Genomic DNA, 22,010 nt, shown 5'->3' with positions numbered 1-22,010 from the left:
GGATGGAAGCAAGCTCGATTCCGATGTCTTTTTGGCTTAACGTTATGGCATTTTTATGGGAAGCAATGGGTTGGGATTTCTTTTGTTCGCTTGAGAGCATGGCACCGGCGTTCCATGTCCATGGGCTGTGTGGCATTTTACGGAGTCATGTCGTTCATGGGTGTACTAGATCTGGGGCGCATTATTTGTCAGCTTGTAGATGAGTATACTTATTTGTGTATAAGCCTCTCTCCATCTAGGCGGCTTCAAGGATTGCTTGGGTTCTGGGATATAGCGGTTGGGGCACTGTTCCTTGTAGATATTTTAGATCAGCCAAAGAGATCGATCGGTGGTCTACATTGGGGCGGGTATCACAGTAACTCGTCTTTCTATTGCATGTATTACCAATATATTATGAACCTGAGCTTTTGACCAGACCAATTGCAGCAACCGTACTCTCTTCCTCTTCTGAATGGACAGGGCCAAAGTAAGGCTGCCGTTTACAATTATGATTCGAGCCAGTCGAAAGAAGTCGGCGTTACTACATGTAGACATGCACTTGATTCGAGTCAGCTTTTGATCCACACTGCCTGCCTCAAGGCGAAAGGCGAATTACCCCCTGGACTGTCCGCCTCAGAAAGGTGTACTCTGCATCAGCATGTGACCATACAACTGTGTTATGAAGTTCAATCCACCTTGAGAGCCTGGAGCCCGACTGGACGGACAGTCTGTTTTCCAAGCTTACCAGATCCTTACCTGCCACGGCGAGAACGCCCGATACTATAAGGCCAGGGCAAAGAAACGTGCCAGGCGGGGATAGCGGATATAAAAGAAACTGCAAGTTTCAGTGAGCAAGGCCATCTGGCCATTGCCCACCTATTACCGGCTGGGTTGCTCGGGGCTCTCGGGTTCCTCTTCTACTCTATCCCTGATACAGCTGGGGGTGTCATGTGTTTATTCGGGGCCGTGATCAGTTATCATGATGCCGATGTGCTCCGTCAGATCTGCAGGGGCAGAGATGATACTGGGTAGAAAGGAAGAGATTGTATGGTGAAAATTAGTAAGAGAAAAGGGGGTTGAACTCTACACCCATGGAGCGTTGGGACACGTCTGAGTACGATCATAGGGGACAACAAAGGTTACAGGACTCTTGAGGAGTTACGTGACTATTTTCTGCCTAGATGTCTGCAGGTCTGTTCGGGGACTCCCGTGAATGAGATGGCCGCGAAGATCACCGTCAAGCCAGGTGAGCTTTGGGTCAAATACAACATGGTGATTCATCCTCTTGTATATTTCCCAAGCACCATGATTAAGAGGTTTGAGATACGCCGGAATCATACATATGGTTGCGAGTCTCTACCGGGTTTGGGTGAGATGCTTTGGAGTTCATGTAGGCGTCTCTTTTCTCACCCGCCGACGTGGATGATAGGGGGCGCCAACGTGAGTATCGTGGGGACAATCTAGATCACACCTACAAGCAGCAGAGGACAAAGATATCGTCTCATCTCATGCCGAGTTACTAAAACCTAGATCATTAAGGTCATGAAGGAGTGTCAACCAAGTACCTCAGAATGAACCATCTTGACTGCCGCAAGGTGGGCCACAAGATCAGGTATCCAACAGTCCACACCCTACAATGTGAACACGACGTGAAGACAATGTGAGGATGTGATTGTTCTACTCATCCGGAGACAGACAATCAAATAATTGGGGGTGATGCACTGACACTGCAGCTCCCACACAAAATCAATATTCTCGACTTCCTCGCCGACAGATCCCACCCCCCTACAACACATCACAACCTGCAATCGCCGAGATTGGTGGGCAGTCTGTCATTCATTCCTTTCTCAACACCACCATCTCCCAGCAGTCGGAGCTGATTTATTTCTGCTTTCTCCTAAGCAGACATCAAGATCATCTGCAGGATCCTTTCTTCTATTCTTGGTCCATCTCAAGATCAAGGAATCCCTCTACCACTTTCCCCCACACCAGCATACCGGTCGTACTTTCCTCCGTTTTCCACATCACAATCAGTGCTGCTCTTTCTTGCGCCTGTGTTTCCTCCTTCTACCTCTACCAATACTTACATCTGAATTCCATTTCCATCTCGAATTCCCCGTCGTCCAAACTCGGGCAGTTCAGGCTTTGGTAGCTTCTTTGGGGGGTTTCAGGTAAGTCCATCCTCCCCGACCATCATATCCTTCCCACCGACCGTCCTGCCTACTTACACGCCAGCTTGTAGGGCGGCAAGCGCTTGTCAGCGCCTACCTGTGATTCCCAAATTGTCCGTCGTTCGCGCAATTGCCGGGAGAGGTAAGTGACTGCCTGCTTCAAATAAAGACCTTTCCACTGTAGTCGACCCTTGACTAAGACGCAGTCCCTTGCCAGGTTTTACTACCCGTCACCATGCCTGGAAGCAGCAAGCTCCGCGAAGAGGGCAACTTCTTTCCCTCTTTCCTCAATCAGACGCCCCCAGAGCCTGTAGAGGTGCAGACTCCTGACCGACCCAAGCGAAGTCTAACACCCCGTGGCCATATCTTCCGTGATTTCGGCGAGGCCCACCGCAACATCACAGGAAACAACCGCCTCAAGTCGGGTAACACGTTCGCGACCCCACCCCCTGACTCTAGCAGTGATATTCCTTTGCAAGACCTTTCGAGCCCAAGCTTGCCCGACAGCAATGGGAAGATGCTCGGCGATCAGCTGCCTCACAGACCATCCGGCTTTGTAGCAGCCTACCCTCAGCGCTCGGATAATGGAAGATCTCTCACGAGCATCAAGCGTGTTTCCAAGAGCTCTCCTATATGCGCTCTTCCATCGGCCATCGAGGATGTGTCCTCACTAAGCTCAGAAGAGGAGGTTGCACGCGACACAACAGCCAAAAAGCAGAACACTGAGACCTCCAAGAGTACTGTTGGCAAGATTCTTGACCAATATGTTGAAACGGGAAGAAGAAGGCGATCAAGCGATGGCAACTTCATCCAAGACTATGTCCTCGCCTTTCCAAAAGTGCGAGGCCGTAATCACGATGTTAGCCAGCCACCTCTCTACCAGGAACCGTCTGCCCAGGGCAATGATCTTGTAGGATCTCCAGCAGTAAGTGAAAGCTCCCAATGCTCTAGGTGATCTGGTCTGATGATTAATAGGATAATCAACATACGAAAGCGCACCTCCTATCAGTGCCTACGCATAGTGTTTCGCCAAACAAGTCGATATCGGACACACCTGATGGCAATGCCAACATTCGCATGAGGCCTCTGTCCCACGAGGACGTTACAATCACCGAATCAGATCCTTCTTTCATTGACGAGGGAACCTTAAGATACTTGAGACACGGCCACCGTAGTCTTCTGCCTCAGCCATTGCGGGTGCCGTCTGATGCGAACGACGTGTTTGCCGACCCAGTCCACCAACCTGATTCGCCTGTCGAAGCCAATTCTCCCTCTGAGTCTGGCAGCTTTTTCGAATCACAAAGCAACCCCTTCAAATACGACAGCAGAGAGTACAGGGCAGTGCTCCAGGCTGCTAGAGAAAGGGAAGTTAGCCAAGCTTTGGAGGTTGGGGTAGGTTCGGATTGTGCTCTCACTTATCCTGAAAGCAAACCAGCAGGGGCGGATACGGTGAATGGAAATGACGAGGTTCCAAACCCTGTCGCCCGTCCACACCTGGGACAATCAAAGGGGAGTTTCTTTCATGCCACAACGATGGATGCTCTGTTTGGCCATGGCCCGAAGCCCGAGTGCGACGAAAATGATATCAAAATGATTATCATGACACTGAAAGCGCAGGGACATGTGCTCAACCATGAACATACGGACGCGGGAAGGGGTAATGGCACACCCGCTGCCGTTCCAAAGGAGGCGACGAAAGCGGGTGACTGGGTGACAGAGGCGACGAGCGAAATCGAATTTGACACTGGTGCTACTGCGCCATCCAGTGATAAGCACGACGGCCGGATAATAAAAGCCACAGGAAGCAGCGTCGCTGATGTCTCTGACAACGAGAATGACGGAGCACCGCTGAGAAGGTTCAACTCACGCAACCACATACTGCGACACCCACCTGGTGCAATCGCCACGTCAATGAAGAGAAACAACGTACGCGATCTTAAAGACTCCAACCAGCGGGTCATGCTTCCGAGGCCCAACTTTCCACGCGTCAACGGGTTTGCTCAGAATTCGCTGCGGGTCAGACCGGATGACCCCTTCAGGTCAAATCGACACCCTTTCCCCCAAACATGCGCCCGCAGATGCCGAACCCATTCACACGGAGGCGAAGCGGATATCAGCGTGCTGAGCCCAGCAGCTACTTCGGCTATGCACGAGACCGCACTAAGGCTTCCAAGTACGACTTTCGTGACTCGGCTTCCAGCTATGGACAAGTAAGCGCGATGGATCAAGCCTCCGGAGGAACCTACGACACTCTGCCGTCTACCTCGATGGGTTCAATCAACACACACAAGGTCCTGGAACTGGCTCATGCGCAAGCTAATCCGTATGATGTACAGCCTGAACATGATACAGAAATCCAAAAACCAGCTTTGGGTCATGGTCATAATGTTGAGGATGCCTATTGCGATCCTGCCGAGCAGCCTCGTCCTGTGGAGACAACCAGTCCTACAGACAATATGGCTACACCTACAGGCATGGTTTTCCCTTTCCCTCTCCTGGACCTGGACAAGGCACAGGATCTGCAGAGAACACAGAGACAAAGTGGTGCCACAGATGAAACTGAGGACAGCACGCAAAGGTACCAGCGTGCAATGAGTGGCACAGCTGGCCGGAACATGACTACACCCACTCCACTGCAACAGCCACGCCGGGCTTACGTTCTTCGGGATTCAAGTGTAAGACGGCTTCGACGGGCCTCTACCCTATCTTCGAGCTTTTTGCCGCCTAATTGGTTGGAAGGCGAAGTGTTTGCAGGTAATCGACTGTAGTAATATCCATTGACGTGACTGGGCTGACTCTTTCAGGTACACCTACCCCTACAACTAGAGAGCACGGCTCCGTATCGCCCATTACGAACCTCAACACTGCGTCGGCCAAGGCTCTCAGGTTCAATTGTTTCACCTTCGGACAGCCACCGCGCCAGCCACGGCTCCTACCGGTTGATAAGAGTGCCCGAAGGATCGGCGGACATGCAATCGACGAGCCCAGCATCTCCGATGTCGAATCTGCCGAGGCCGATAACATTTCTCCTTGGGGTTGTCAGCGACGTAAGCAGTTCTTCTACATGACATTGGTTTTGTCCATTCTTCCTTTCTTTGGGGTCATGGCATTGCACGGCTCTTTCAACACACTTCTTGCATCGTACACGGAGGGCAAGGCTTTCCGTTTCACTAAGAAGCAGAGGGATACGATCAAGATGATGCTTATAGTCGAGGCAGTAGTCTACATTCTCATCGCCATTACCGTCATTCTCATACACGTCTCATAAGCCAATGGCCATCGATACGTTGGGACTGGGCCAATTTCGGACCGCTCCTTGCTGTACAGACTGACTGACACTGACACCCTTACCTACAGCCCAATCCCACCCAATTCAACGCAAGGGCCAGAAATATACCGATCTGTCATCAAGGCGACGTTTAGGCGTCACTCGACTGGCTATGGTGGTGGCCCATACTTCTTCATATACCCACTCCGTTGCTTGGAAAATCCGGCTTCGTCACACCATCATTCGGCCTGGAAACACTCCCTGGGCCCATGTTATAGTACCAAAGGCCAAGGGCAGTTGGAGACACTTGACACATGTTCGTTGGCGTTGTTCTACGCTCATTTCACAACACAATCTTCACCAAAACATCCGAGGATGGGTTGGGCAGGCTCTCTCTTTACATTCGACACTCATTTGATTCTGTCATAACTCTTAAGGGATGCTGTTCTCACTGTTATGTTTTCTTTCTTTTTCTTCCCCCGTGGTGAACTTCGAACGATGTCCCCGGATGAGAGCTATAGGCAATGATAGATGTTCGCTAGCAACATTATCCAATGTTGCCAAGCCACTTGGATCTACGTCCGGATGAGTTTCTACATAATGCTCGTGGATATGATTCGAGCCACCACACCTGCTGGGCCTCCTTTTTGGGATTTCTCAATCTCTTGCACAATCTCGCCTTGCCTTTGGCGTTCTCGGATGGTGATAGTCTTGGAGGACAGAAGGAGTTAGCTATTGGTTTTCCCTTTTGCATGAGGGGCGTCCGGTCTGGCGAGGCTTTGTGGAAAGGGATCACACACCGCATGAAGTGGCATGGGCATGGACGGATGTTGGGGAAATCTCGACAATTCGTATATAAGAGAAAATTGGCCCGTAAAAACAAACCCGGAGGCTTCTACTTCACCTTCTAATGTGGTTCAATGTGACCGACACGATGTAATTGTAAACTGGCTGAGGCCGATTGACAGGTACCTCTGATGTTGGTGCATGATACATCTCAATATCTGACCGACTCGAGCGAAGTAGACACGGTAGGTTTTACGATAAACTACTAACTACATACCCGAATCCCCTTGACTAGAAATTAAATGGTATCCTCCAGCGCAACCAGAACATCCACATCTCTCTCCGCAACCTTTTCCCCCATGTAAGCGGTAGCAAAAGCCCCATCGAACAATGGCAGCCCATAGTGGCACACAAATACTTACAGGACATCCCAAGTCTGGCTATCGTGGCTACATGAAACAGCAAAGAGGGAAAAAAAAAAACCTAGCCGTAGAAAAGCATGGGCTTGACAATGACAAACTCCTTGCACAGAGCGCGCTGTTTAACATACACCCCGCCTGTAACGCCTGACTATGCCGGAAACCTCCAGTATCCTCATGAGCTCCCTCTTTGGGTACGAAACGTTCTCATAAGACTCGTACAAATCAAACGAATTTACCTTTCCTCTTTGTCATCGGGGAGAGCTGATAGAGCTCTTCGGGAAATGTTGTCCGGCTCGCCGACATCCATTACCCATCCACCTTCTCGGAGCTGCATTACGTCGTCGAGTCTTTCACGAGTGTAGGCGCTATCCGTCTCTTTTTCGGCTGGCTTCCTGCATCATTCTCGCTCTCACTCGCATCACGCTTTACACCAGTAGCACCTGCAGCAGTTGTGGTGCTGCTCCCGCTTGGCCGGGGAGTTTCTGGGGGCGTTGTGATAGGGACGCCCGTGACTTTCCCGGAACTGGCAGCTGCAATTCCAGGCACGCTGCCACCAATCAATGTGGGGTTCGTCATAACAGCCGCTGATGCTTGAGTGGTGACGGATGATGTGCTATTTGACCGTGCTGGCGATGACGGCCTCATGCTGACAAACGATGCTGTAGTCGGAGGAGATGGAGCCGCAAATGAACTTGCCGAGTTTCGATTTTGATGCGAGACGCCGTGGAAAGGTGACGGAGGCGCAAAGGAGGTCGGTGTAGGCACCGGAGTTGCCTGGTTTGATGATGTAAGTCCAGTAGAAGCCTGTGCCTTGGATATGCCCATCTCGCCAGTATAGGCCTGTCCCAATTCCCCAGACTCGAAAGATAATGTAGAGCAATATCCATCCGACGATGAGATAAGCAATGTTAGACCGTCACTCGACCTAATCAGGTGTTAGTAGGTCATGTTCAAAGATACCGCTCTGCTTCACATCACTTACCATGCCAAGTCAGTGAAAGTCGCAAGATGAAGGTTGCTGACAACACAGATGGGGGTCATTTGCTGCGTATCATAGAGGAGAACCGAGTCTTGCGTAGCCACGGCATACATCACACGATACGGCAAAGCAAATGTTGGTTTGGGTCCCGGTGTAGACGCGCCTGTCTCCAAGTTGAGAGGTTTTGACGGGGTACCGTTCTTTTCTGATTCCGTAGCTGTTGTCGCTGCAGCCGATGTTGGTGGTGGTGGCGGTGGTGGATCCATCACCGAAGGTGCGAGAGACGGTTTTGAGATTGGCTCAGGCAACGCAGGGATTGGATCTTCAGCTGACGATGTATCGATGGTGATGTGTTTGGTTGCAGGGGGGTTCTGCTGTCGCAATGTGTAGAGGACTGGCGAACACTTGACAGCCACAGAAGGCTTTTTGTGTCCAGGTAGATGTGCAATAGGTGGTTTGTTGATTCCACCTCGCGTGTATATATAGACGGTGTTTATCACCTCATAGTTGTTTGTGGACCGAGCCCCTTCTGCCGTAACATGCTGTATCTGGTATTGCCCGGCCGGGGTAAGTAGAAGACTTCCATCAGGGGTAAACGTCAAGCGTCTAAAGAAGGAAGTCAAGGTTTCATTGGCGTAAAGACTAGCATTCTTCATTCCTGAGCTACTCGGCTTTGGTGACGGTTCCATGGGCATCACTGCAGGCAACGGAAGTGAGGGGGCGGGCGAGACGGAACGCCTTGAATGAGATGAGAAAGATGACCGCCTGCTATGGCTCACCACACTTGGAGGATTCATGGGCAAGGGTACCGAGGTTGGCGTACCAGGGGCCGAGGGGACAGGCGAACCAATGGAAGCCCCAGGGGTATCAACGGCAGCCGCGAGTTGCTGACGATAGTCGGGAGCTGCGGGACTCTCGGAGGTAATGCGTTTCGGTGGTAGGTCCATCTTGGCGTGACTGGCAACCTTGGTGGTCTTCTCGTCGTGGTTGTTCAAGGTATACTGGCCGTCCTTGGTCTTCAACGAGTAGATGTGCACCGATCTATCTGAGGACTGGGTTGCAATGTACTCGTTCAGGGGATCCCAAGTCACGCCTTGCACGTAATGGCTATGCTCGGCAATCTGTCGTACTAGGGAGCCGGTTGCTGCATTGTAGATGCGAGCTACATTGTCCATGCTTCCTATTATGAAATAGGCTGCATCCGGAGACCAGGCCAGATCGTATATCTCGGCGCCCGTAGAGCGACACATGTGCTTCGCCCGCCATGTTTCCTTGTCCTCTCGCTGTTCGCTGCCAAAGACAGGCTGTTGACTGTCCGAGGGAACCCAGAGAATCACGTTCCCGTCATCGCCAGCCGATGCGAGGACTTCGCCTGTGCAGAAACAACCGCATGTCAGTACTCTATCGTTTCAGAGGCATTCGAATCGCCAGTGCTTACCTTTTGGAGCCCATCGCACAACATTGACAGCCTGGGTATGCTTTGCCAGGGTCGAGAGGTATTCGACCTTCCTGTCCTCGCCTTCATAATCGACCTTCCATATACGGACATTATTATCTCCTCCACCGGTAGCAAGTCTGCCCTTGCCATGAGGTTCGAAGTGAGCCGAGTAAATGGGCGAATTCTGGTCGTGCCAGTGTATGATCAATGGCGTGGACTTCATCTTGGCGACCCAAGAGACATATGAGGGCCGTATACAGTCGAGAGAGGTTACGACAGAGGATGGGTCAGGTAGGATGGTAGTTGTCGGTTTGATCGACCCTCCGGAGGTCGTCGTGGGCGTTCACAGGCCCTTTTCTATTATCAAGGTTGGTTTGGTTGGCTGTTGCCCCGCGAGCCTCACCGAAGCGACGGAAGACGATTAAGGCCGGGGAGCAGCTCGATTAGGTTGATGAGGCGTTGATAGGTGTAATTTCTGGTTGCCTTAGCTGGGTTGAATGCGAGGGATGGCAAACCCGTGTCTTGGCTAAGTTGGAGGGAGGAGCTCTAAGGTCTCAGCTGGGGAGGAAGTCGGAACACGATGGATGATTGGCTGCAAGTGCAATCAAGCGTCGACGGTGAGACAAACACCCAGTGGAATTGAATTACTTGTTGGACAATCGAAGCTCTCGCTGAGCTGGGTGTGCCTCTTCTTTAACTATCGGGATAGCCAGCTGAGATGGCCTGATTAGGTGGACTGCAGATTGGCACAGAAGAAAACACGAGGGATGGGTGGTGGTGGTTCGTGAATTGGAGGATGATGGGATCGAGTGTTTGATGAAACTTGAGTCGCCGTCCGTTTGTGCTGTGTCGAGGATGGCAATGGCAGTCGACAAGCAACCAATCAATCGATCAAGCACAGCTGCTGATATAAGGGAAATGCAAAAGGTTCTTCCACGCCCAGGCCGGCCCCGTCACTTGTCAAACAGGATGGATTGATTCCCTGTCCTGCGATGCAGTGCTGTAGCTGTATTGGGCTACCTACATGGGCCTTTCCATCCAGCCCTGTTCTGGTGCTGTCGCGGCAGAGACCATCATTGGGCCTTTGGAGCTTCAGTTAGTGGGTGGATGGATGGATCCATAGCGGGCAGGCGCGTCTGGGACGCGGGACGTGGTAAGGGACGTGTTTTGGCCGGGCCAATCAGCGGTCTGCCATTGGATCCCTAGGTAGTGTCCGAGGTCAGCAGCTCTCTCTCTCTCCAGTCAGGTTCTTTAGCCTCCTTCCTACTTTGCCTCCTCGCTTTCTGGCACATTCATCGCACGACGATTCAGCCCGGGCTGTCAAACAGGTGTGTAGACCACAGCTGATTGGGGGTTGTAATAGTCAAAATGATGCATCCGACAATGAAACGGTTGGCTGGCAAACCTACCTACCTACCTACCTACCTACAGTACGTTTCGTCACTTGCTCTAATAGGTCCGTCCTCTACTGGAGTCTAGACTGGCCCGGTACACAGACCGTCGCCAGCCACGCTTGTTACATATATCCGGACTTCAGTTATCTTTACAGGTATTCCATACCTACATACAGGCAGGCAAGTAATAATCACTCACTAATGCATAGATTTGGCAATTCTTAACCCAGGTACACACATAATGTATGCACCTCAAGGCCTCGGGGCTGAGTGAGGCACATGCCAAGTTAGGAGGTATGTATGTCCAATTGATGGAATCTTCGGCGGATCCAGCAAACATTGCGCTTCCACCGTCCCAGTCCTTGGAAAATGTCGGGGCTGGGACATGTGCAAACTAACAACCCGATCATGCAAGTCTGATTGCATCGGCCTTTCACGATTACACAACTTTAACACCCAGGCCTGGAAATCTTGCTGGAACTTCCCGTGTGAAAATTGCTATGCTGCGCTACTGCTAGCTGTGCGCGTACAGACAGACAGCTGCTCCCATTGTCGTCTACTTACGGAGTATTCTTCTCCTGTACACATGTATATATATAGGCTACGATCCAGCCAGCTACTGTAACCTATGTATGTAGTCGTAGTCACGGGTACCCGGAGCCGGAGGCATCGGCACCTACTAAAAGATTCGGCCACCTGTCGGAGACTTTGGCTGGTTTGGGGCTGCTGCTTGGATCCCTCGTGTTGTCTCACCAGCTTAGCAGTGCATATGCGAAAAGGTTGGCGCTTATATATATATATATATATATATGCCTGCTGCTTGCTTTGTTTGGCCTGGGAATCCTTTACCAACAGGCGCTGTCTCGAGTTTACGCAAACGCATAGCTGTGTGCTGAACTCTTCTCCGCTCGCGTTGGCTTATTCATCTCGCTGCAGGGGGCTCATCGCACCTTTTGTATATCGTCCTTGCATTTGCGGCGCACCCCTCCCCAAGATGACTGGCCACTCCCACGGCGAGGCCTGGGGGGCGGTGTGATAGGAGAGGAAGGCTTTAGGCGCCCCAAGCAGATGCACGCATTCAACGGCCTGAGGGGACCAGAGTCGCCCATTGGCCCCGATGTGCAGCGAAGAAGCAAATACTGCTTCCTATCTGCCCATCTTGAGGGCTGTCACCCGTCTTCGGATATGAGTATAAGACATAGCGTCCATCTTGGCTACTGAATCTCGCACTTAGATCCGATTTCTGGGCGATGAGCAAGCCCGTCTTGATTGGAGGTGCGAAAGCAGCGATTGATATCGCTATTTTCATGTAGACCAGTGTGCTCTGGGACCATCAAGTATTTATGTCCTGGCAAGACACGCATTGTTCAATCATGTCATGGCCATGAATGCGTGGAACACCATCTTGAGTGTAGGACTCGGGAAATGTAATCCTACGACCCAACACAACCATCTCTTTGACCGTTGAAACCACTGTGGTTGGGGGGACCCGCTGCAGGCAGGAGAGAAGTTGTTGTTATCCCCCCAATTGCGGCATTCCAGACAGTCAGATAATATATCGTTCGTACATTAGCGTCAGCACCATCCACTGTCATCTGATCAGATATACGCATACCAGCGTCATCGGGGCATTTTCTTCCTACGGACTCAATTTACGCATCTGACCCGCCGCCGCCGATAACATTCTAGAGACCATGACAATTGTCAGAGTATAAGGTAGCGGTTTATCTTGGGAATAAGGTCCTGCCTCACTCCTGCAGGCGGCATGGCGTATCCCTTATACTGCCAAACAAGTAACGGTGGTGCGTTATGCATACTGTTTTGGAGAAAGTAAGGGGCTGGTGTACGATCTACTTGTAAGACTTGTGCATCTATCTATCTATTATGTCCAATTCGCAACCCATCTTTATTGGCCATGTTCTATCATATCATATTGGTCTGTCCTACATGCCTGTACGCCGTCCGGTTCTGCCTACCGCTGAGCATATAACCGAGATGCAAGTAAGCTGCAGTGGGACCCCGCACTCGCTGCCAGACACATGCGGGCCTGCATAGTCACCACATGCCCTCATCAACTCCGGTATCGTTCACCAGGTCACGGACTCAACAGAAAGGCATTATAACATGGTATCCGTCGACGGCCATGATGAAACGGACGCACAGCAGCAAGCAAGCACGTTGGATGGCCGGCCAATGGGAAGTTGGTTGGATGTGCAGGTTGGATGCAAGTACTTTCGGCTGTCTAATGCCCCTCTTTCTACCAGACACGGCCTACCTACTTTGTACTAAACTACTACAGTGCAGTGCAGTGCGGCGCGGCGCAATACGACTTCTCGAATGTCCCCTAGAAACATTTACAGTATTCGATGTGATTCAGAGCTCTACATTCTAATCTTGGACAGGTAGCATGTCGGTTGTGTATCCGCTCCATACCTAGCTTCTTCGTCGGTGGGTACTTGCGGCAAGGGGGCGTGAGCCATTATGACGACCCATTGGGAGCTTCGGCATCCGAGGGAGATATCCTGGCCGCCTTGCCGCCTCTGGCTTTGGGTCCTGGAGCACACAGTCCTACACGCGCCACGGTTGGCCGGGCGGAAACGGTGAAGACCGTCGAAATCTTGGTTTGTCAGCACCAGGATGCCCCAGTCACTATATATATCCTTCCTCTTGTAACGTTGACCCAAAACGCAACAGGCACCTGGCGGTAGGAGCAGCCTTGTTCCAGTCTTCTTCGGCGTCCGGGGGTTCCAACCTGGCATGCCGGGAGACGCGCACCGAGTCGGAGCTGACTGTGCGTGGTGGCTTCCCTGTGGCCCACGGCGTTGTTTGGCTGGCGAATCGAGGTTCTGCTGCTGGTGCTTCGCATGACTGGGGTGCATTGGGATGGCACTAGGGGCGATTTGGGGGGGGGGTGGCAACCCTTTAACCGTATTCCATGTCCTGCGTCGGATGGAGTCAGGGAAGCTGGGAAGAGCTCCTGCTAGGCCGGATCGCTTCGCCGCAATGAGTCAACCGGGCAAATAGTCGTCAGAAAATTCCCGTCTCACGCTCACCACTTTTTCCCAAGCCACTTAGGCAAATTACCTCAGAGTGATAGACGCATGTACATACATACACTGCACCCGTAGCTCTGCTTGTTCATCACATAATAGGAAAGCGGAGAGCGTCCTTGGCTTGAGTTGTTGGTTTGGATTCATCGTTCCTTCACATCTGAAAACCCCCGAACGGTCAAGGTCCGAAGACTTGGACGTGCTGTAACTGACTTATCGATCGCAAGCGGGCCCATAACCGGGGCCTCTTCCAACCTCTTAATTGCCTGCCCTGTTCTGTAGCAGTTGTTATTTCATTTTATTACAATTCAGTCCTTCCTGCGCTTAGGAGACATTCCCATCTCTAAGAAGTAAACAAACACACCGAGACAGACAGAAATCGCAGACCTGGTTGAGCTCGGCGGATTTGTAATTGGAAGCTTCGGCGCTCGGCGCTGGTACGGTACGGCACTTACGGACGACACCTGCCTCGAGTACAACCCCCCCCAAAATGTCGGCCGAAGATGGTTCCTTGGGCACTTCTGCAGCCAGCGTGGGGCTGATCGCACTCTTCACCACACCAGCCTTCGTCAGATTGGTCCTGCAGCTTCGAAACCGGGATGCGAGGCCGTCAGACGGATACGAAGACGCGGATGGCAAGAGCACGCCCGAAGCCATCAAGGCTTTCAGCGCAAAAGTTCCCAAATCCTTCATCCTCCTCTTGTCCCTGCTAGGCCTAGGCCTCTCGATTGCAATTGCTGTGCTGTCTGCCCTTGGCGAGGGAAAGGCTCTCTTCCTCGAGAACTGGCTCACTGTTGCAGCTTGGGTAAGTTCACATGGGTCCATTACCCTTCAGCATCCCCGATATTGCGAGAAGGGACCTCGCTAAACTGTGTTGCAGGCACTTCTCTTCTTTCAATCAATCTGCATTGCGTCAAGCCACAACTCTGTCACAGCCTATGGTCTCGGTCTGTATTCGGCACTTTCGTGCGTCGTTCTAGCTGCGGCACTAGCATTCCAGGATAACCGAGTCGCACAAGATCTCCTCAGGCACGATAAGGCTGCTTTCGTACTCAGGGTCGTCGAGATTGCCACTGTTGTCAGCCTAGCGTTTGCCAGCTTGTCTGTGCCAAGGCGTCCTGATGTGTTCCACAACGACCAGCTTGTCGACAGGTACTATACCAGCTCTGCATGGGCTCGCTTCAACTGGAGCTGGCCGTCCAACGTCCTCCGGCATGCAGCAAATAAGAAGTCTCTCGATCTGGCTGATCTTCCAAGGCCGGACCATTTTACGAGAGCCAAAGAAACCACGGCTGATTGGGAGAGCCGCGGGTTCAAGGGGCCTCTGTGGATTTCCATCATTCTTGCACACAAATGGATGTTCGCTGCCCAGTGGTTCGCGACTCTGGTAACCTCGTTCCTGAACTTCGCCCCACAATGGTGCGTTCTACAACTGCTTCGAATCCTCGAGAGACGCACGAACCGTGAGCCCCTTGGGTACGACGCGTGGATATGGGTTATCTGGATCGCCGTGGCCATCATCGCTCAGTCGTGGGTGGAGTCTCAAGTCTTCTGGATGTCATGGACCGAATTGTGTGTTCCCATTCGAGCTCAGCTATCATCCCTGATTTTCAAGAAAGCGATGAGACGCAAGGACACGAAGGGCGCAGGAAAGAAGAAAACGCAGGATGCCAGTGCTACCGAGCCTACTGTTGCCGCGCCATCTGGCGAGTCTACCGCCATTGATAAGCCCGACACAGAGGAGACCGAAGAGGAGCAGCTTAAGAAGAGCAAGCAGAGCACCGTCAACCTGATCGGAGTCGACGCGAAACGCGTTTCCGATTTTGCCTCCTTCAACTTTTACTTCCCTGGTAGTCTTTTCAAGCTGATCGTGTCGCTGGTCTTCCTACTGGACCTGTTGGGCTGGCAGGCTCTGATAGCTGGGTTCTCAACCATGCTCGCCATCACCCCTGTCAATGCCTACTTCAGCAAGCGGTACTCGGCTGCGCAAGATAAGTTGATGAAGGTTCGTGATGAAAAGATGGAAGTAGTCTCAGAGGCCCTCCAGGGTATTCGTCAAATCAAATTCGCCGCTCTTGAGCCGCAATGGGAGAAAAAGATTGGGGAAGTTCGCGAAAGAGAACTCAACAGCGTTTGGAACGCGTTCATCAACGATGTCTTCTTGATCGGATGCTGGCTTACCAGCCCCATCATGCTCGCTGCCGTGGCTCTTGCAGTCTATGCGGCGATTCACGGAAGTCTGGTTCCCAGCGTGGCATTCGTCTCGCTCGGCGTCTTCCGCGCACTGGAGGTTACTTTGTCCGTCATCCCTGAACTCATCACAGACCTCCTCGATGCTTGGGTGTCCGTCAAGCGTATTGATGATTACCTTCAGGGTGCAGAGATCGTCAAGTCTACCAATGAATCCGAGGAGATTACCTTCGACAACGCAACAATTGCCTGGCCTGCCGACGAGAAAGACACCGACGATCCTGATAGGTTTATTCTGAGCAACATCAACGTCACATTTCCCAAGGGTGAACTGTCTGTCATCTCTGGTAAAACGGGCAGTGGGAAAAGTCTGATGCTATCAGCTATCCTTGGCGAGATAGACGTTCTATCCGGATCCATTAGCCGGCCTAGAGCTCCTCTTCTTAGCGAGAGACAGGATACGAAGGCTAATCCAGGCAACTGGATCTTGCCTGGTGCTATTGCTGTGGTGGCTCAAATTCCATGGATCGAAAATGCTACTATCAAGGAGAACGTCTTGTTCGGACTGCCATTCGACGAACGCCGCTACCTAACGACCCTCGAGGTTTGTGCTTTGAAGAAGGACATTGAGATGTTCAGCGACGGGGAAGAAACGGAAATCGGCGCAAATGGTATCAACCTCAGTGGTGGCCAGAAATGGCGCATCACCTTGGCGCGTGCAATATACTCGCGAGCCGAGCTCCTTGTTCTGGATGACATCTTCAGTGCCGTTGATGCCCATGTCGGACGTCACATATTCGAGAAATGTCTCGATGGTGAGCTCGGCGTTGGTCGTACCAGAATCCTGGTGACGCATCATGTTGCGCTTTGCGAGCCCAAGACGAAATACCTTGTGGAACTCGGCGACGGTGGTGTCCTTCATGCTGGCCTGAAGTCGGAACTTGAGGAAGACGGTGCTTTGCAACAAATCAGGAGCCACGAGCAGACGGAAGCCGAGATCCAAGCCGACGGAGATGCAACCATGGTCAACTCCGAGGAAACATCTCAAGCCGACGAGGAGAACGGAGAGCCCCTTGCAAAGGTGCCTTCTAAAAAGGCGGCCCGGAAGTTTGTCGAGGAAGAAGGCCGGGAGAAAGGTGCCATCAAGAAACACGTCTACGCCACGTATTTGAGCGACAGCGGCGGTTGGTTCTTCTGGACAAATGTTGTTCTCTTCTTCGTGTTCGTTCAAGCCTTGACCGTGGGGAGATCATGGTGGTTGAAAGTCTGGACGGGTGTCTACGAGGATGAAAAAACGCAAATGCACAGCACGAAGGAAGCATACGCATACTCCATGGACCTCCAACAGACCAGCTTCCGGCAGACCAGCTTTCAGCCGACCAGCCTTCACAGACTCGTGCAGCCGGTTGCCGAGTCTCACCGCGGCATCGCTTTCTACCTGGGCATTTATGTCCTGCTGGCCGTGGCAAGTGCATTGCTCGGTACCATCCGCTACTACTACATCTTCTGCGGTTCCATCCGAGCGTCTCGGAAACTCTTTGCTCGATTGAACTTTGTTATACTCCGATCGCCCCTTCGATGGCTCGATACCGTTCCCGTCGGAAGAGTGCTGAACCGATTCACTGCCGACTTCCATTCCGTCGATACCCATCTTGCCTACTCCCTGGCTTTCGGGTTTGCCGCGTTCCTGAATTTGCTGGGAGTCATCGTTGCCGGCCTGTTTGTTTCGCCAGTTATCCTTGCACTCGCAGCGCTTCTTCTGTTCATCAGTGCATTCTATGCTGTTCAATACCTTCACGGTGCCAGACCGGTCAAGCGCCTCGAAAGCACGACCAAGTCGCCCGTCTTTGAACAGTTTGGCTCGGCTCTTAGCGGTGTGGCTACTATTCGTGGCTTCGACAAGGCACCCGTCTACGTGGATCGCATGTACAAGAAGCTAGACGACTGGACTGTTGCTACTTGGCACCTTTGGTTGTTCAACAGATGGATGGGTTGGCGCATGGCTGTTGTCGGGTCGTTCTTCGCGAGTTTCGTGGCGATGCTTATCCTTCTGACCCCGGATATGGACTCCGCCCTCGCTGGTTTCGCCCTGGCATTCGCACTGGACTTCTCGTCGATGGTCATGTGGACGATTCGCCATTATGCCAACATCGAGCTCGAGATGAACGCCGCCGAGCGTGTCGTCGAGTACACGGAGCTCCCGACGGAGGATCTCGGCGGCGAGGACGCGCCGGCGGCCTGGCCCACCGAGGGACGCGTAGAAATCAACGATCTCGTCGTCGGCTACGCGGATGATCTACCCCCTGTCCTGAAGGGTCTGAGTTTCAGCGTCAACCGCAACGAGAGAATTGGTGTGGTCGGCCGTACCGGTGCCGGCAAATCTTCGTTGACCCTTGCGCTCTTCCGCTTCATCGAGGCACGGTCCGGCAGCATCTTCATCGACGGCGTCGACATCTCCAAGATCAAGCTGCACGACCTCCGATCGCGACTTGCCATTATCCCTCAGGATCCGGTGCTGTTCTCGGGCACTGTCCGCTCGAATCTGGACCCGTTCGACGACCACACCGACGCCGAACTCTTGGACTCGCTCCACCGCGTCCACCTGCTCTCCGAGAACGAGACCTCGCCCGGCACTCCCGTCCCCGCCTCGGACTCCGCCGGCGACGGCCAGCAACGGGCCAACACCAACATCTTCCGCGACCTCGCCTCCACCATCTCCGAGGGCGGCCTCAACCTGTCCCAGGGCCAGCGCCAGCTGCTCTGCCTCGCCCGCGCCATCGTCTCGCGCCCCAAGGTCATGGTCCTCGACGAGGCCACCAGCGCCGTCGACATGAGCACCGACGCCCTGATCCAGCGCTCCATCCGCGAGGAGTTCGACGACAGCACCCTCGTCGTTATTGCGCACCGCCTCAGCACCATTGCCGACTTTGACCGCATCCTGGTCCTCAGCGACGGCAAGGTGGCCGAGTTCGGCACCCCCAAGGAGCTGTGGGAGGCGGACGAGGGCAAGGGCATCTTCCGCGGCATGTGCGAGGAGAGTGGCGAGAAGGACCATCTCCGGGCGATTTGCTTGGGGGAGAATAAGAAATAGAAGAAAGGGAAAGATATGGGCTCTGGATGCCAAAGTCCATGATCTTCAAGAAGGAACTACGGTTTTATATATGTGGCGATAGACATACCTGGATCGGCGTTTTTGTTTGATAAGAGAAAAATGATTTGGACTCGAGAGTAATAACCCATCTACCCCTGAAAACTGGACAATCGTGTTTTGACTTGCGCGAAAGTGATATTAGTGACACATGTGAGGTCACGGTCTACAAATGCAGTCGGAACTTGCGAATAATATGCAGGTAGAGCTGGTTATTAAGACCAGAGAAGCATGAGGTAACGATCGTGATATCTAAACAGCCCGACAGATGCGCCTTCTTAGAAACAATCCACCGCCCGATTACATAAATTGCCGGAACCGACCAAAGACCCCATCTACTGTTCCCCTACACTTGATCAAACCCCTTGGAAATCGGAAGACATTTTGGTCCCGACCTCCTACCAAGTGCGTTTGACTATCAGCGGGTTACCCCTTACATTGCCATACCTGGAAGCTCCTTGAGCCCTAGATTGGAAACGCGAAGTCAGTCTCAATTGAGCTACGGTCACTAGAGGGGACAAGAGGGAGTTGGAGTAATAATGTTAAGAGAAAGGGGAATGGTGGACTCACATTGGTCATCACCAATGCTCTCCTTGAATGACTGCGACTTGAGGCAGGCGTTGGCCTGGGCCTCAGTCTGGCGCTTAAGGGGCGCGCAGCGGTCGTTGGCGCAGTGACCGTCCATGGCCCTCTGGAGGGCGTTGTCCTTCCAGCCGAAGAGGTAGTCGCCGTGGATGCCGTAGCCCGTGTTGTCGCCGAAGCTCCAGTAGAAGGGCTGGGAACCGTCGGCGGGCCACTCGGCCTTGTTGTTGAACTGGCGCGTGTCGAAGATGATCTCGTACATGACCTGGGGGATCTTGACGGGGTGCGTGCTGGGGCAGGCGGAGCCCATCTCGAAGGCGCCGTTCGGGTACGCGATGTGTGACTTGTGGTCGGGCGAGTCCGTGTTCTTGCCATCCCAGCACGAGGGGAAGGTCACCGTCACCCGCCAGCCGCCGCCGCAGGGCTGCTTGGGGAAGCCGGGGATGTCGGAGCCCGTGCAGGGCGCCCCGCCGAAGGGACTTTGCTGCATGTTGGATTCGCAGCGGAAGCAAAGACCCTTTGGGACCTTGTTGGCGACGCGGTTGGTACTGTCACCTACCAGCATGCGGAACCCCTGAACAACATTGCTCGTCAGCTTTGGCTCGGTTGGCGCCGGGATGTAGGACTCCAAACTGGTAAAGCCACTTGGCTTCATGATGATGAAGGCTCGAACAACGCCATCGTTACAAGTATTCGACTTATCCCAAGTTTCAGGGAAGGGGGTGACATGGTATCTTCTTTACCTTGGGGAAAGCCGTGACTTTGGCACTCTGCTGGTACCCACGGATGTAGTAGATAGTCATGCCGGCTTTTGTGCCGAGCCCGAGGTTAGTATACTGAGGCACGCGCTTGAAAGTACCGTTGCGGGCCTTGAAGTATACGCTCGCGGTCCAGTAGTTGGAGAAGTCCTCCGAGTATGTACACGAGGTGCAGGTTGAGTCCGTTGGGGGTCGACATTAGACGGCTCCATGCTGGCGTTGAAAGAGTTGCCGCCAATGATCTGGTGCATGTGGGCAGATGGCATGTTGCCCGGCTCGACCAGGGGTCGACGCGGTCGATGGTGAGCTGAGCGCAGCCAAAGCGCATCAGCTCCTGGGCTGTCACCAGCGAGGCCGTGGCGGCCGCGGTTACCAGAGCCTTTACGAGCATGATCGCGGCTCTTGATAAGAGGTTTGTATAAGCTGTGATGAGGAACAACCAGGAACGATTTGGACTGTAGTTTGTTGCGTTGTAAAACCCCAGCTTCACTAGGGAACCGGGGACCTGGGTGTGGTGCCATGCTCTTTATCTACTTGCACACTCGCCAACGTTTTCGAAGATTGTCCCTCGAGCCGCCCATCGCTTCTACCGAGCCATGGAACCGCCTTGTGATGAGTAGCTCCGGGTAAAAGCCAAGGACGGGCATCATGCTGTGGTGGCGGCAATTGCCAAGAAGCGAAATAGGCATTTGCCGGTATTGCGATTAATATACTGCCAAAACTCCGCCTGGGCTGGGGTGACTTGACAGACTTGGTAAAGACGCCTTATTGGGCCAGCACCCTCGTACCCTATATGATGACACTTACAGGCCCAGCCAATATGAGGGTCAGAATAGACCAGCCTTGCCACAACGGACAGGAGCCTAGACAACCCCCACAGACTAGCCTTGTTGGGAGCTGTCTCTCGGCACGTCTGTTGCGTCGTGGTGTTTGCTCAGTCGTCGCTTGAGTCCTGAATGCTTCAGTCCTTGGGTGGCCTTCCTCACCAGTCCTGCGGTTGGTGGCTGGCCGATGAGGCCTTTCATCCGGTCGTAGTCGGCCCTTTTCTTTTTGTCAGCATATCAAGATATGTATCCATCGCATTCTTATACATGACTGATGCAGAATCTACCCGGGGGAGTCAGACAGCACAATGCGGTGTCTGGATTGACCTCCGCCGGGTAATCAGACACGTGGACCACATCTGCCGTGGAACGCTGCAGTGCCGTGCCACTTTGACATGTCCATCTCCGGTTCGGGAAATGGAGACTCGTATGCAATCTTCATCGTTGCAGGGTCGGATCCAGATCCACAAGAATGGTGCTGGAGTATGTAGAGGAAACACAACCCAGAGGGCAATCAAGCTTTTTGCCTCCCATACGCGACGCTGACACGTGCGACAGGGAGGGGAACATCCGTGTTGAGCGAATCGAGTAGTTCGTTGCCATCAAAGCCCGGTGATCTGCCTGTAACCTAGGTTAAGTCTTCAACAAATAGACAGCCTAACCGTAGCACTCACTGGACGTCAAGTTATGGCGCTAATTTCCAGAGCCATTGGACGGCTCCGCGCTTTCCCTTTCCGCGGCCAAGTACTGTCACCTGCAAAGAAGACGAGCTTTCGCGTGCATCGAAAGGTAAGAGGCGGGAGTTTCAACATGTTTGTAGCAATGCATCCGCCTACAAAGAATCCATGACGTTATCGACTGGGTTCGGGGAGTTGTCAAGGACGAGTCCGAGTCCGAATGGGCCAAATTGGCCCTGAAAAGAACGCTGGTCTTGGCGTAAGCATTGTAGTGGCCATCACCGGCCAAGATTCCTGGGCCAGATTTTCGATCTACACGGAGATTTCCTCACCAACCTCGCCAT

At 53.0% G+C, this 22,010-nt stretch overlaps 4 protein-coding genes across 4 annotated transcripts; 2 read left to right on the top strand and 2 right to left on the bottom strand.

The window, feature by feature from the left end:
* Positions 1-2,385: 2,385 nt before the first annotated feature.
* On the top strand, positions 2,386-5,418 carry PG986_001782 (uncharacterized protein; the record flags this gene model as incomplete). The annotated part of the gene is made up of 4 exons (XM_066838004.1): positions 2,386-3,075; positions 3,126-4,166; positions 4,229-4,904; positions 4,955-5,418. The coding sequence occupies 4 exons, from the start codon at positions 2,386-2,388 to the stop codon at positions 5,416-5,418; spliced, it is 2,871 nt and encodes a 956-aa protein (XP_066706897.1).
* A 1,541-nt stretch (positions 5,419-6,959) lies between these two features.
* On the bottom strand, positions 6,960-9,266 carry PG986_001781 (WD repeat-containing protein; the record flags this gene model as incomplete). The annotated part of the gene is made up of 3 exons (XM_066838003.1): positions 6,960-7,551; positions 7,609-8,977; positions 9,044-9,266. 3 exons carry the CDS (start codon positions 9,264-9,266, stop codon positions 6,960-6,962), a joined length of 2,184 nt encoding a protein of 727 aa, XP_066706896.1.
* A 4,711-nt stretch (positions 9,267-13,977) lies between these two features.
* On the top strand, positions 13,978-18,768 carry PG986_001780 (uncharacterized protein; the record flags this gene model as incomplete). Its single annotated transcript, XM_066838002.1, has 2 exons — positions 13,978-14,292; positions 14,368-18,768. 2 exons carry the CDS (start codon positions 13,978-13,980, stop codon positions 18,766-18,768), a joined length of 4,716 nt encoding a protein of 1,571 aa, XP_066706895.1.
* A 565-nt stretch (positions 18,769-19,333) lies between these two features.
* Positions 19,334-20,686, bottom strand: PG986_001779 (uncharacterized protein; the record flags this gene model as incomplete). Its single annotated transcript, XM_066838001.1, has 3 exons — positions 19,334-20,104; positions 20,151-20,276; positions 20,330-20,686. 3 exons carry the CDS (start codon positions 20,684-20,686, stop codon positions 19,334-19,336), a joined length of 1,254 nt encoding a protein of 417 aa, XP_066706894.1.
* Positions 20,687-22,010: the final 1,324 nt, after the last annotated feature.

This window comes from Apiospora aurea, assembly GCF_038362705.1.
Source record: "Apiospora aurea strain CBS 24483 chromosome Unknown utg000001l_segment0_segment0, whole genome shotgun sequence".
NCBI classification, from domain to species: domain Eukaryota; kingdom Fungi; phylum Ascomycota; class Sordariomycetes; order Amphisphaeriales; family Apiosporaceae; genus Apiospora; species Apiospora aurea.
Note: the sequence above shows the minus strand (reverse complement) of the source record. Positions and strands in the feature narration are given on the sequence as shown.